Source organism: Rhinoderma darwinii, chromosome 7 (assembly GCF_050947455.1).
Source record: "Rhinoderma darwinii isolate aRhiDar2 chromosome 7, aRhiDar2.hap1, whole genome shotgun sequence".
NCBI lineage: Eukaryota > Metazoa > Chordata > Amphibia > Anura > Rhinodermatidae > Rhinoderma > Rhinoderma darwinii.
The window spans coordinates 4,852,224-4,868,714 of NC_134693.1; the positions used below are offsets into that span (position 1 = coordinate 4,852,224).

Genomic DNA, 16,491 nt, shown 5'->3' on the forward strand with positions numbered 1-16,491 from the left:
AGTGAAAGAGACATTGCCGAGTCGAACGCCAGACCGATATCGGACAAAAATAGATGCATGTCCCATTTTTTGGATGGAGGGGCCGTGGTAATGTAAGTGGGCTCTGTCTATGTCCGCAGCCATTCTAAAACTTCAATGGCCAATAGGAGTCCGCTAGGTTGTTGGAATTATCGGCTCAATGACCGGTTGTCATCAGGTGGCGACTAAACTCTAATGTCCTTGGACTTGAACTACTTGACAATAATCTCTAGTTCTGATATTTCGGATACTTGCTGTCGATTTTTACATCACCTGCCCTGAACGTCAGTGTCAAGCTCTATCGTTGTTTGGACCAAGTGTTGTACACATGCTGAACATGAGTCCTGAAGATATATACTGTATATAAATATATACACGCACACACACGCGCGCACACCAATGTACTTGAATGTGACATTGAACACATGTCTGTAGCTGGACCCAGTTATACAAACACAACTGATCTCGAGTCAAGTGTTGTACACATGCTGAACAGGAGTCCTGAAGATATATACTGTATATATATATATATACATACACACACACACACACACACACACACACACACGCACGCGCACACCAATGTACTTGAATGTGACTTTGAACACATGTCTGTAGCTGGACCCAGTTATACAAACACAACTGAACTCGAGTCAAGTGTTGGGCCCTTTTTTAGCTGGATCGGAGGTTGTGGATGCAGAAGTTTCTTAAATAAGTTATAAATAACGGCAGATTTTCTCATTGGACGCGCTCCTTATTTATGCACATTTATTACCGCACTTGACATAATGAATCACATGATATTTATCACGAGATGGAAACGTGTTGTACATCTGGAGGGATTCAATCTTCCTTCGTGATAATAGGAAACAGACTTTAATGAGAATTGGGGGAGTTTATTGCTCTGTAAGAGTATCCGGCCCCCTCTCTGCCCTCTCGGTCTTTTCTCATACACTTCAGGGTCTTACAGCAAGAATTCATGAATTGTGACCAGGATGGAGAAGCGGCAGCGAGGAGTCAGTGAGGCGCGGAGGAGTGAAGGCTTTCATGTAGTGCAGATACAATAGTAACTTAATATGGCGACAGACACACAACACACAATGAGACGCCGTGTCACCGGATCGCCTCCGGGGGCCCATACACGCTGCCCACCTATCTCTCTGCCTCATCCATATGGCAATGTATGTAATGTATATTCCTGGGCACACGTCTACTCTGTATTCCTAATGTATAAAGGTATTTACCAAAGAGATGTAAGAACCATCTCTTGTACAATGCCGACTCCAGAGAGCGAGGGGCAGAGCTCCAATGAAATAGGTGGTACAGAAAACTGGCAGCCAACCCAACTCCCCGCTCCTTCATGGGACTCGGCCGCCATCGTCCTTTACGGTGGGTTCATCTACGTCCTATACTACTAAGCAATGGTCTGAATATATTTGGATTTCTGCTGTACAAAGAAAACTCCCTAATGAATAACTATAATGTAAAACTTTTGTTTTCTAACCAGAGTTTCTCTTTGATAAAGAATTTGAGGAGCTCTTCAGGTTCCCCCCTTATTTGAGCGGTCTACGTGCTGTAGTCACCTGATAATATTTCGTTCCTCTCTGGCGGTTTAGTTGCTTGTAGTTTATTATCATTATGTCCTTACTGTAATGGTAAGGCTATGTTCACACGGAGTGTTTGAAGACGTATTTCGGGCCGTAAACGTGCCGGAAAATCGGAAGCAGAACGCCTCCAAACATCTGGCCATTGATTCAAATGGTAAAAACGGCGTTCTGTTCCGACGGCCGCAGACAAAAACGCCCGCGAAAAAGAAGTGCATGTCACTTCTTGAGCCGTATTTGGAGCCATTTTTCATTGACTCTATAGAAAAACAGCTCCAAAAACGGCCGTAAAAAACCGCCGTGAAAAACGTGAGTTGCTAAAAAAAAGTCTGATAATCAGAGGAAGTTTTCTCTGAAAACAGCTCCGTCATTTTCAGCCGTTTTTGACTCAGCGTGTGAACATAGCCTCGCGCAGGGAGGAGGGACAGAGCAGTGAAGGATGTAAAATTCAGACTGCCTCAGACGCCAACAGACAATGCAACTAGGCTGGAGTCACAGCTGTTCCCTAATGAAGCAGAGCTGCAGTGTAAAGTATAGTAGGCAGTTTAGCAGCCTGAGTCTTCGATGAGATAGGAGGTGGATTTTAGACTACCGTAAACTTCATCAGACCCCAAAAAAAAAATAGAACAGCCAACAGTAAAGAAAATAAACAGCAGGTAAGTAGAAGTAAAGAGGTGAAGATTTATATGGAATTTGAAAGGTACGACCTGACGTCTGCTATAAGTTTCAGCACACAATAAAATGGCGACAGCGCACCGCGGACTCCAATGCCACCTAAGCCACTAAATATAAATAAATATGCATTACTGCCAAATCTACTTACAATAAGGAGGTTCTTAGCGCACATTTTGATCAAATTGTGTGAGCCCACCTGCCATGACCAGGCGACTTCTATGAGCGACGCTATAAGTTTCGGCTTTCCAGATTAATCAAATGAGAGAATTTAAATACGTTTCTTTACATTAATGTCTATGACGTACGGACTGTATGACTGCCTGGCATCAACTATGCAATCCTGTTCCGTGACATTGAGTGGAGCGAAGACGTCCCCAGCATTGATGAATAGTTGCTGCAAGGTTCATGTCCCCTCCATTACAGAGCAGGCCTAGGTGTTCAACATTATAGTAAAAAAAGATATTCTTGTAAGATTTACAGCCGGCCACAGGTGACAGCGCAGAATTATAACACCAGGGTTTATAGCCGGCTGTATGTCTGGTATCAGGGAAGGGGCGGCGGGCAGGAATGTATAAGGCGGGAGCCCCTGTCACCCCGCACATAAATCATCAGGAATGAAGCGGACATGGCCCTAATCAACCAACCCCTAAAATCCCGGCAACAAGACTGAAGATGAAATGTACATCATAAATAAATAATTTTCAGCTTCTGCACCTCGATACGGGAGGGATAGGCAGGTGCGGATTTTCATGGGACGGAGGAAGGAAAATAAAGCAAGTTCAGAGTCAGCGGGTCAGGAAAGGTCAACACCTCCGCTCCTCGATGACACGAAACGTCAGCAACAAAATCCTGCTACTGTATCGAAAGGAAGATCCGTGTAATCAAGACACGTCCGTCACCAGGCTCGCCAGACAGGATAGATTTACCTGCACAGAGTGACCGTCAGTACAGTCCGCTGACAGATGTGCACACAGGGACCGCAGCCTCAGCCAGACCCCCCTCATTATAATGATCAAACAACCAGCAGATCCAATCAGGATTCCATAGAATAAAAAGTAACAAAACTGATACTGTAACGGATACTCTGCGCTATTCTGGGAGCTCCAGAGATCGCAGCCACGAATGCAGCGTTACTTAGGCCCCATGCACACGACTATATTGTTTATCCGTAATTACGGACCCATTCATTTTTATGTCCGTGCCGTTGAAATGATAGAACATGTCCTTTTTTCGTCCGTAATTACGGCACGGACCCCCCATAGAAGTCTATGGGTGCTTCCATAATTACAGATGTGCACCCGTAGCCGTCGGTAATTACGGAAGCGTTGCTAGGTGGCGCCAGGTTTGCAGACTTTGCATATAATTTGTGGTTTTCTTTTTGCGGATCCGTAAATACGGATGCAGTACGGATGACTATAAATGTCTACGGATCCATATTTACGGATGGATGAAAAACGCGGTTGTGCGCATGGCGCCTTACTGACGATAATCATGTTTGTTTTTGTTTTTCCAATTTCGATGTTATCAATGTCACCCCCTGCAGGACTCCCCTGTCTAGCGGGGAACTATTGCCCTGCTCATCCTGAGCCTGATGATTCACGCCAATTCTACAGTGATAAATATGCAGGGAAGAAATAAGGCCTTGTTCACACGGCGCAAAAAAAAAAAAGACGCATAAACGCGTCAAAAACGCTAGCGTTTTTTGCAAAGCGCTTTTTAAAGTACAAGCGGTTTCGACGTGTTTTTTGTCGCGTTATTGGCACATTTTTGGGCGTGTAATTAGGACTCCTAATTTGGGCGTGTTTTCTGCTCCAAGAATTGACCTGATGCTTTTTTTTTTTACACGATACGTTTATTAAACACCCGAGCGTAAAAAAAACGTATGCACTACAATGCGTTTTCCCATTGATTTCAATGGAAAGCTTAAAGCAAGAATTTTTTACGAATTTTTCGGAGCATAAAACGCAACAAAAACGCGTCATATAAACGCCGCGTGAACAAGGCCTCTGCATACCAATGTAGATTTATGTGCCATTCAGGGTTTGTGGCTGGTTGGGGGATTACCAGCACATAATGAATCACTAGATGTAGTCCCAATCTTTAAATGTGCACCGATCAATACAAAACTAATCACAATTCCCTTTTGATAGTTGTAGATGTGTATTAGATGCAGCGCAGACAGGATATTGCATATTCTGGGTTTATCCGGCATCTGCTGGTTTGTGTTAGGTCCCTATTACACGGGCCAATGATCGGGCAAATTCGTTCATAGGAACGCGGCAATCAGGGCAATGATCAGCCAATGAGTGAGCAAATGCTCTTTTACGCAGAATTAAAAATAATCTGTCGGCAGCGCATCTGCCAGTGTAGTCAGGGAGATGTGCTGCCGACATGACGAAAATGTATAGGGACAAGCGATCGGAAAAACGATCGCTCGTCCCTATACATGTCCAATCATTGCTCCGTGTGAAAGGATCAGACAAGCGCTGTCTCATTGATCGGCGCTCGTGTACACTGCCCACGTCGGGCCATGTAATCGTACCCTTAATGCAAATATTTCCTCTCCCTGCTTTCTGAGTGGGCCGGCTCTTCCTGGTGTGATATCAGAGCTGAGCTGTGTGCTCTGAGCCAATCAGATGTTTGCCCTGCTGCTTCTTCTCCCCTCTCACAGACACAAAAATAGATCAACTGCAGCTGCGCACCCCCTCCTCTATTTGCTGCATTACTTTAGATTCCTTGATCGGTCACTGAGGGGGGTTTGTGAATATTTACATAGAGGCTGCAGGTTGGGAAATAATATATCAATAAATAACAATAGATTAACGGAGAATAATTTTACTTACAGCTTAGAATCCAATTTAAGTAGAAATCCAAGGCGATCATATTCTGAAAAAGAAAATCAGCCATTAGTTAAAAGATCAGATTTGACCTCATTAGCCTGTGGATGGAAACACAGGACGGTTTTGGGTGACATCATTGGGGAGGCATCGTGTCATCATTCAGGGTTAGTGAACCTCTCCAGACTGCCCCTAATTGGAGCTGATTGTTAATATTAATCATTCTGTCCATGCTGTAAGGAAATTATACTCTCTATGCACTTGCTGAGCTTTAACTTATTCACAGCAGCCAATTTGAGCAAACGAAGCTGCAGTGTAAAGCATGGCAAATGAGCAGCAGGATGAAATAATCAAGAGTCAATGATCATAGCTGAGTCCTAACTACATAGCAGCTGACACTGAAGAAAGTCAATAGCAGGCAAGTGTCATCCAGACACAGAGGCTGATATTAAACAGAACCAAGGACTGTGGCTGGTCCGCCGTTACCCTGCTCTATGGCACTCTCCTGCCTGTGAGCAATGTTGTTAATGGATATACATGAGGGAATTATATTGTAAGTATCATTTTAGGAGAGTAGAAGGAACCCGGCACACCCAGCGTCAACTCCCATATTTATGGGTAGAGCATTGGGGACCACCATGCAGATGCTGCAAGTAATACAGTGAACTATTTGGACATTTATTGTTTAGCATTTTGGATTATTAGGGACTTTTTATAATTGGCAGCAGGGCAGGCAATGGCATAACATAATAAATAGCAGATACTCACCCCCTGAAGGGCCAACTGCTCTATCGCTGAGGTCCAGTTCTTCGCTACTCTGTGCCCGAGACCTCCTGCTGTTGCCCAGGACTTGCCCACTGTAGGAGCTTCCGAAACCGGAGCCATGGAGAACGGGACCCCAGCGCTAGAGTAGAGGGGGGCCCTTCAGGGGGTGACTATCTGCTAATTTATTATGTTGTGCTATCCCCTGCCCTGCTGCTAATTGTAAAAAGCCTCAAATGAATGAATAGTCCCTTATCGCTGACCATGCGTTTGCTGCAATTCTCACTTGGGAGCGTACTTGCCAATTTTTGAGTAGGGAGATTCCAAAAAGTAGTGTGCAAAATTTTTGCCATTACGCCCCACCCATCTATATAGGAAACACACCCAGCCGGTGCCAGTCTTATGGGTGTGTGGCTGCTCAGGGAACATCACCCCTCCATAGTACAGGGGGCACAGTTGCTGCTAATAGAAAGGCTGCCCAGCCCCACCTCACATCATCAACCCCCCATAGGTGCAACTGTCTTACCCAGGTGGGCGCCATATCTTCTCTACACTGCAGATAGTGCGGCACTACTTGCACCAGCAGCTCTTGTCGACGGCTCTCACAGCTCCTGTGCTGCGTAAAATGTGAGAGGAAACCTGTCTTCTCCCTCTCGTTTCACGTCCAGGAGCTGTGAGAGCCGCCGACTAGAGCTGCTGGTGCAAGTAGTGCCGCACTATCTGCAGTGTAGAGAAGATATGGCGCCCACCAAATGATACAGGGGAGATACCAATAGGGAAGGAAAATTATATGGTGGAAGAAGATACTGGGGGTGAGGGAGATGATACTGGGGGGAATGATACCGGAGGGGGGGCAGGGAGATGACTATCAGGGGAGGGAGATGGTACTGGGAGGGCAGGGAGATGATATTGGGTGGAAGAGATGTATTGGGTGGGGAGGGAGATGATACATCATTCGGTGGGTTTTCAAGAAGTAGGGGACAGAGAGAGGAGAATATACCTGCAGCATCAGACTACATCGTTTGTTTGTAGTCTGTTATCATGGAGACACATAGGTCTGTATGTTACATTTAGAAAAAATACTTTTTGCATTGTTTTTTCACTTTTGATGCATTGAAACCTTAAAAAAAATAGTTACGAAGGTGAACATTTGTTTTTTCCTATGGTGAGTGGGCAAAGGGGTTAGGAGCGCCCAAAAAAATCCTGCACAGGGCTCCAGCTAACCTAAGGGCAGCCCTGTCCCCAACTTATTGCGTTTGACCCTTTTCATCACACCCCAAACAGATCAGACCCCCTAAAGAAATACAGGCCCCAAGACCCCCAGATCAGACCCCATCTCAACACAGACCAGAAGTGCAGACACTCACCTCTCCCTATTCCTGCGCTCCTTTTCACCCCCAAGGGCCATTGCAATGTCCTGATGCTGGGACTGGATTTAGGATGTAATCTGCGGTGGTGCCTGGGAGTGAAGAGAAGCGCAGGAACAAGGAGAGTTCAGGAGATTTGCCGGCTCGTCCAGGAGATTCCCCCCTTTTCCAGGAGTCTTCTAGATATTCTGGGATAGTTGGCGAGTACATGAGAGACGTCCGTTCATCTGAGGCCCCTACAAAGTGCGTGTACAATCCGATAAGCAGTTGTTTTCTAGCATATCTCTATTTTATCCCTTTATTTCTGATGCTTATATAGCACCAACATATTCCGCAACGCTGTACAGAGATTGTCATTACTCACATCAATCCCTGTCGTCACTGGAGCTCACAATCTAATCTCGTCTTCTCAGAGATACACAATGTGCACTGTATGATACGTAGAGTTTCTACACCTGGACGGCCGCAAGTCTTTTGGAATAGGAATCTCGGGCGTTGAAACAATGTTTTACCCCCAACCATCTGACTTTGACTGATTCCTGGTGCAGATGTTGCCCCCGTTTGGATTAAATGGAAGGCAGAATTCCCAACCACCGTGCCACCCAATGCAGCTCTGAGCTGCGGCGGCGACACATGAAGCGCGAGGCATCGATAACCTGCCGTCCCTCGGGGCCAAGAAGAGAGAGACCCAGAAAACACACAATCTTTTCCCCTCGTCTGTCTCCTCATTAGTCATGGCGTTTCTGGGAAAAATGGCTGGCTAATATTTACATAAAGATAACATTACCCATCATTCATGTCATGGACGCTTCACACGATGACTAAGAATAGGAGTCCTTATATTAAGGGGAATGCACGTCCCGGGCCCCACGACCTGGACAGATTAGAACAAGATACATCGAAAAGTCACCAACGTAACATGCAATCCCGACCAGCAAGCGCAGCGTGGGAAGCAGCTACCGATGCAACGTGTCTGCCCCGCCACGTTGACATTTATATATGTAGGTACTTGGTTATATACGATGGATGGATGAAAGCAATAAATGTCCAATGTTTGTTTAGTGAGTGAGAAGATACAGGTTGTTCCACAAAGTATCAACATTTCCATTGTCCAATGTATCGACACACCCTGAACCCGTTCATTACAACTCGCGGAGCGTGCCAGTGATGTGCAGATACAGATTCAGGGTCATCCTACCGGGACCGCTAAAATGTCCTACACCCGGAAGCGGCAGAGCAATAATCCTGGATTGGATCGGTTCTTTTACATCAGAAACGAATAAAAGTTCCTCTTATGAAATCCTGTATATTTTTCAGGCTCTTCCTTCCTGCTGGGTTCTGTTTACGCTCAGACGCAATGAATAATATATGACAGACTGCAATGATATTTAGAGCAGCCATATGTGCAGCTGCATAGGGGCCACGTAGATAGGGGGGGCGCTCTCACTTTAATTAGCAACTTCTACACATTGCATGTAAGGGAAGGAGTTCATGAATTTCCCCCAATGCTCACATTTACTGGTGGATTGCTAAAGAGACATAAGGGGGTGCTTTATGGTGAGATATTGGGGCGCAAAGGGCCCACACACTGCATAGGGGCCCTCTGCTGTCTGCGTCCAGGTCTGGCAAAAAGTTCCATATTTAAGTAGCATTGGCTATATACTTGGCTATTTTGACTATTTAACTTATTTTTTAGTTAATTTTTAACTCTATACACACTGTAAATAAAGTCTGGATGCTACTTGGAAACCATCAACAAGCAGGCAGCTGCTGCACTACTACTTTGTCCAAATGTCAATAAATCATCAGTAGGTGAAAAAGAAAAAGGCATTAACTTAATGTTTATATGAGAGGTGCAATTTATAAATATCTCCATTGTCTCCCGTTAGGTAAAGTCAAGACATGAAACAACATACACGAGGCCCAAGCGCGTCCGGAGGTCCGCAGCGGATTCTGTGCCGGGGTTGACAGCAGAATCGCTTAGTTCTCGATTCATTGGAATTGCCCCAAGGCAAAAAGAGAAGGAGAGGGATTCCGGCACAATAAGAATTTCATGTCTGACAGGAGATTGTATCTACTCAACAAGGTAAGAAGAGGGGGAATTATAGAAAACGGGAAGGAAATCTGACACGAGGAAGAGAAGAACAAGAGTTCATGAACGTGCGCTGTCTTGTTAACTTTCTCTGGGACCGCACAACATCCCCATAACCCGTCCTGATCATTGCTGCGCTGCATGCAGAATATTTCCTACAGATCCATCTCATCTGACTTCCCAGACAAAGCTGCAAGGAAGAGAGGAACTTATGACAGGACGGCGTCCCCGTATCACTGCCATAATGAAAATTGGCATTAAAATCTATGTAAACCTTTGAAAGGCATTTTTTTAATAAAAAGTTCAATGTTATTAGTGAGACTTTCTAATTAGTTTTTATTAAAAATTAGTTTTACTTTTTGAGATACAGCTGCTCTGTATTCTCTATACAGAGCATCTGTATCGTTCACTAAGACCTAAATCCGTCAGTCCCGCGAACCTGACGGGTTCAGTGTCAGCGGGTCCTGCGTTTCTCCGACAGTTCATAACTTAGTTGTGATCGATTACAGGTGGATCCTGCGTGTCGACCCGCTGACACTGAACCCGTCAGTCCCGCGGACCTGACGGGAACCGGATTTAGCTCTAGATACAGCTGCTATGTCTAGAGAATACAGAACAGCTGTATCTCAAAAATATTAAATAATAATAATATTATATAAAAATAAAATGCCTTTCAAAGGTTTACATAAACTTTAAAGGGATTTATCACCTCTTGTTATAACATTTTGTGGAATAAGATACATAGATAATGTCAGAGATATATTCTGGATGAGTACGAGCCCTTTACTTAGCAAGTTTTGCCTTTAAATTCCCTTTCAGTTTAGTTTTAAAGTAACATGTAGTAACACTTTTCACCACAGCTATGTACAACACTTTTCCATAGGGGCCAATACAACAGCGCCCCCAGCGCCCATATAAAGATCTCCGTCAAAACTCTAATCTAAATGCAAACACATTGGAGTGAAACAGAAATGGAAAACCCTTTATCAGCAAGAAGGGCAAAAATGAAATAGAATTTTTGATTAAACAGGCAAAACAAGCACAAAAAGGACGTTCCGTTGTAAGACAGATAGAAAGATACTAAATAGTGTAGGTTGTTCTTTTTTGGGGGGGGGGGGGGTTAGTGTCTCTTTCAATCTCGGAGGGATGATAGATAACGGGTGGGAGGGTGTCAGGAGATGTTATATTATATATATGTATGTATCTGTGTTTTATGCTATTTGAGCAAAATAAAATAACAAAATAAACTAAATAGTGTAATAATATGTTGCAGTGAAGCCCCTCCCTGGCTCTGCCCCTTTAGTCTATGTGAGAGTGACCTGACTGGGGGCTTAGTATACTGTAGTTTATAATCTTTCTGTCCTTGCTATAATAATGATAAAAAGCTCTCTATGCACTGACTTTCTGCTGAGCTTGAGGTGGCTTTGTGATTATACATAGCAACCAACTGCAGTGTAAAGTATAGCGGTGTGGACAGATAAAAGCGTGAACTTTTGCTGGATATGCACTTTAGTTTTGTGAACAATACATATACCATTCATGTAAGAACACAGCCGATCCCTCCACATACAGCAGCTCTATAGGACTGCAGTCGTCAGTTAGGCTCAGTTCACGCCACATGAGAGACCTTTGTTCAGCATACGGGCGGGGAAAGCATCCGGTGCATACGCCAAACATGTCCATAGGCCACCGGTGTTTCCCAAAAGTGTGCCATCACCATACTTTGTTAATTGTGGTATGGAATGGTGTAGTAGACTATGCGATTACATATCTTTTTAACAATGGGGTCCTATGCCTAAACTGTGGGATACATCGCAGCCTTCTGTTGGAGCAGAATAGTGAGTGCAGCTCTGGAGTATAATACAGGCTATAACTCAGGATCAGTACAGGAGAAGTAATGTCTGTACACAGTGACTCCACCAGCAGAATAGTGGGTGCAGCTCTGGAGTATAATACAGGATGTAACTCAGGAACAGTACAGGATAAGTAATGTAATGTATGTACACAGTGACTCCACCAGCAGAATAGTGAGTGCAGCTCTGGAGTATAATACAGGATGTTACTCAGGATCAGTGCGAGATAAGTAATGTCATGTATGTACACAGTGACTCCACCAGTAGAATAGTGAGTGCAGCTCTGGAGTATAATACAGGATGTAACTCAGGATCAGTACAGGATAAGTAATGTAATGTATATACACAGTGACTCCACCAGTAGAATAGTGAGTGCAGCTCTGGAGTATAATACAGGATGTTACTCAGGATCAGTGCGGGATAAGTAATGTCATGTATGTACACAGTGACTCCACCAGCAGAATAGTGAGTGCAGCTCTGGAGTATAATACAGGATGTAACTCAGGATCAGTACAGGATAAGTAATGTAATGTATGTACACAGTGACTCCACCAACAGAACAGTGAGTGCAGCTCTGGAGTATAATACAGAATGTAACTGAGGATCAGTACAGGATAAGTAATGTATGTACACAGTGACTCCACCAGCAGAATACTGAGTGCAGCTCTGGAGTATAATACAAGATGTAACTCAGGATCAGTACAGGATAAGTAGTGTAATGTATGTACACAGTGAATCCACCAGCAGAATAGTGAGTGCAGCTGTGGAGTATAATACAGGATGATCTGGATGAGTACAGGATAAGTAATGTAATGTATGTACACAGTGACTCCACCAGCAGAATAGTGAGTGCAGCTCTGGAGTATAATATAGGATGGAACTCAGGATCAGTACAGGATATGTAATGTCATGTATGTACACAGTGACTCCACCAGCAGAATAGTAAGTGCAGCTCTGGAGTATAATACAGAATGTAACTGAGGATCAGTACAGGATAAGTAATGTATGTACACAGTGACTCCCCCAGCAGAATACTGAGTGCAGCTCTGGAGTATAATACAGGATGTAACTCAGGATCAGTACAGGATAAGTAATGTAATGTATGTACACAGTGACTCCACCAGCAATATAGTGAGTGCAGCTCTGGAGTATAATACAGGATATAACTCAGGATCCGTACAGGATAAGTAATGTAATGTATGTACACAGTGACTCCACCAGCAGAATAGTGACTGCAGCTCTGGAGTATAATACAAGATGTAACTAAGGATCAGTACAGGATAAGTAATGTCATGTATGTACACAGTGACTCCACCAGCAGAATAGGGAGTGCAGCTCTGGAGTATAATCAGGATGTAACTCAGGATCAGTACAGGATAAGTAATGTATGTACACAGTGACTCCACCAGCAATATAGTGCGTGCAGCTCTGGAGTATAATACAGGATATAACTCAGGATCAGTACAGGATAAGTAATGTAATGTATGTACACAGTGACTCCACCAGCAGAATAGCGAGTGCAGCTGTGGAGTATAATACAGGATGATCTGGATGAGTACAGGATAAGTAATGTAATGTATGTACACAGTGACTCCACCAGCAGAATAGTGAGTGCAGCTCTGGAGTATAATATAGGATGGAACTCAGGATCAGTACAGGATATGTAATGTCATGTATGTACACAGTGACTCCACCAGCAGAATAGGGAGTGCAGCTCTGGAGTATAATACAGGGTGTAACTCAGGATCAATAATGTAATGTATGTACACAGTGACTCCACCAGCAGAATAGGGAGTGCAGCTCTGGAGTATAATACAGGATATAACTCCGGTTCAGTACACGATAAGTAATGTAATGTATGTACACAGTGACTCCACCAGCAGAATAGTGAGTGCAGCTCTGGAGTATATACAGGATATAACTCCGGTTCAGTACACGATAAGTAATGTAATGTATGTAAAAAGTTAGTTAACTGTTATGAAGATTAATTCTATAAAAGTGTAAATGCTGGACATACCTTTAACATAATGATCTACAAGATTTTACCTGTGGCAAATTGTTCCCATTCTTGCAAACATTGTCTATGTGTAAAGCTGTGCATGTCATCTGATACTTCTGTTACACCCAGGATTGAATTTCTGCTGAAACGGTCGGAGTTTGTCATTTTATTTCATGTTGCTCCAACATATTCCACAGAGCTGTACAGGGGTCATCATTACCTGTATCCAGAAGCTCACAATCTAATTTCCCTATCACTCATACACACTCGGCCAATTTCATAGATAGTCAAACATTATCAGGATGTTTCAAGAGTGTGGGAGGAAACTGGCGAAGACCCCCCCCCCCCCCCCCCCTCCCGCAAAACACAGGGAGAATACACGAGCTCCATACAGATGTTGTGCTTGGTCGGATCTAAATAAAGGGCCCCAGTGCTGCAAGGTAACATGCCAAATACTGAGCCACCGTGCTGCCATAACCCCTATATACCGCACAGGATGTTCCGCTCTCACATCTATAATCTGGCGCCAGCATTTCTATACAATTACCATTTGTATCATAACCGGCTGATTATTTCTAATGTGGACAATGAAAGATCAATTCAGCAACTGTTTCGTTACAATCCCGGCCACTAAAGTCGGCGCGTTATTTGTGCAGGGACGTCCTTCCGTGTCTATGGGCAGCGCTGCCGGGCTCGCTGGGGATTTCACCTCTTGATTTTCCTGTGGAAGGTTATTATAGCGTGTGTGAGCTCAGTCCGGTGTAATTAAACACAACCACGACTAATTAGTTGATGAATCACAATGTAATGGCGATGATTCCTATAGAGCCGTTTACTATGTGAAAGGTAACATGGTGACTCATGGCGGCATCACCGGATTAGTCAAATTAGAGATTTCTAGTTTTTACATAAACCTCCAGCTGCAAATCTAAGAAGTAAAAGTAAAAAGTAGTGGGAACTTATATCACAAAGCTGCAAGTTTTGAAATAAGAGGACGTCGGGGCATGTTTATGTCAATGATCTTCACATTCCCGTTCTGGTATATAATCCTATAATCCTTATGAGCCGCAAATAAGAGGAAGCCGATAGAGCAAAGGCCTGGAGATCAGATCATTCCCTATGTTTATAATGGAACGTGGCATGCCCTATATAATAATGAATTTGATCAGGGCAGGCTCCCAGAGTATGGGGTCCCTTGGTAACAGGGTGACAGTGGGCCGCTGTCTACCTCACCCTCAACGTGGAAAGTGAAGAGGATGTTGACCCACGTCACTACGGTTTCCTGAGCTGAAGGGGCTTTGGAATCTGCCCGGGTTTGCCCGATGCTGATCAGAGCCCTGGATTTGTTGCACTGGCCTACCATCCGTAATTATCCTGCCGTCAAAGGGTAGGTTCACACGTAGCGTAAAGACTGCAGATTTTCCACAACGGATTTGAACAAATCACAACCACACGCTGCGTAAATAATGAGCGGAACAACCGCTCGGAAATTGACCTCCGATGCGTTTTTTACTACCTACAGCATGCCAGTTTTATTTGCATAATCGCTGCTTTTGTGTTGTGGGTTTTCCCCATTAGGGAGGCAAAACCCACAACAAATAGCAGATGTTGTGGTTTTTTTTGTGGCGGAAAAGCAGCCCCAAAAAAAAACGCAACTCAGAAAAAAAATCTTATACTTACTCAGCATTCTGTGCTTCTTCGTCCAGGCCGGCCTCCTGGGGTAACATTTCATCCCATGTGACCACTGCAGCCAATCTCAGGCTGAAACGTCATCCCAGGAGGCAGGTAAGTACATCAGAGGGTAAGTATCTACAGTTTTCTGCAGTGGATAGCCGAAGAACTGCACCACAATTTGGTGCGGTTTTTCGGACGGAATTCTTTGCGGCGCTCTGGGTGGATACACTGTGTGCTTTTACGCCCTGTGTGAACATACCCTAAAAGAGGATTAAATAATCTGGATTATATGGCCATGGTCAGGACTGTGCATCTGGGCGGTTCGCTCCATGTTCACACTTGCTCAGCTGTTTTTGTAACTTCTATAGAACAGGACGGAGAGAGCCGGGACATCCACAGCCAACTCTCCGTTCATTTTTCGCTTGAATACAGGAGCTGCCTCACCCGGCAGTCGCGAAAGCCATTCCCGCTATAGGTGCAGGTTCCAGAGCTGGAACCGCATCTATCAGACATTTATGGCGTATCCCCTACACATTAATGCCTTAGGTGGGAATAACCCTTTATAACCCAGAAGCGTCTCCTTATTGGCTCTCTGTAAAGTTTCTGGCTCTGGTCTTGCAGAATTCAAGATTATCATTCTGTTCTGAGTTGAAAGCAAATGCTGGATTATCAGAATTTCCAGATCATCGGACGCCGGATCAAAGGAATTTCACTGTACTAACAAATATGCCACGGTACAAGACAATTAATAGAACCATACTGAGTGCTCATACGCTGCCTGGGAACGTGTTTGATGACCTCATATCATAAAACGAATTCTACATGATTGATTAGGAAGTGGACGATCAATCAGATCGACTGAAGGGAAAACTCGTATCCTGAATGGATCTACAGGATGACTATGACCTCCTAAAACCTAGAAAACCTCATGATATCTACCCGATGATATGAAACCTTGGCTGATTTATGGGACGTCTCACCAGCTGTCTTGGTCCTTTGACCCGATGTTTGCACTTCTCTCCACAGAATGCTTTCATGTCATACTTCACAACGTCCATCCACTACATTCAAGGACAGGCGTGTTCTCGGGTGCAAGGTCAGAGATACAGTACAAACTGGAAACTAAAGGGAAGCTTCTTGCAGCTTATGTGTTTACGTGATCCACCGGTGATGGGGGAGGGGCGAGGTGTAAAAATAATCAATCACCAAAACCACATCATCTGATCATATAAAACCACTTGTAAACGCTGCTTATTTGTTGCGGGTTTTCCCCATTGAATTCAACAAATAGCAGTTGTTGTGTTTTTTTGCCGCGGGTTTGCAGCGATTCCGCCGCAAAAAAAACGCAACTCAGAAAATAAAAAATCTTATACTTATCCAGGAGTCTGCGTTTCTTCCTCCAGTCCGTCCTCCTGGGATGACGTTTCATCCCATGTGACCGCTGCAGCCAATCACAGGCTGTAGCGGCGGTCACATGGGATGAAAAATCATCCCAGGAGGCCGGCCAGAGGGACGGCCTCCTGGGATGAGGCTTCAGCCCACGTGACCGCCGCTGCAGCCAATCACAGGCTGCAGCGGTCTCCTGGGATGATACGCCATCCCAGGAGGCC

At 44.5% G+C, this 16,491-nt stretch overlaps 1 protein-coding gene across 7 annotated transcripts in view; it reads right to left on the reverse strand.

Annotated features, from left to right (window-relative positions):
• ST3GAL3 (ST3 beta-galactoside alpha-2,3-sialyltransferase 3) overlaps positions 1–16,491 on the reverse strand; it is a 310,879-nt gene that overhangs the window by 136,394 nt on the left and 157,994 nt on the right. For 6 of the 7 annotated variants that reach the window (XM_075832627.1, XM_075832630.1, XM_075832625.1 and 3 more), the window contains one exon: positions 5,141–5,183. The exons of the other annotated variant lie outside the window; for it this stretch is intronic. In XM_075832627.1, the coding sequence (XP_075688742.1) occupies positions 5,141–5,183 (43 nt within the window). The remainder of the gene's footprint in view (positions 1–5,140; positions 5,184–16,491) is intronic. 7 annotated transcript variants of the gene reach the window in all.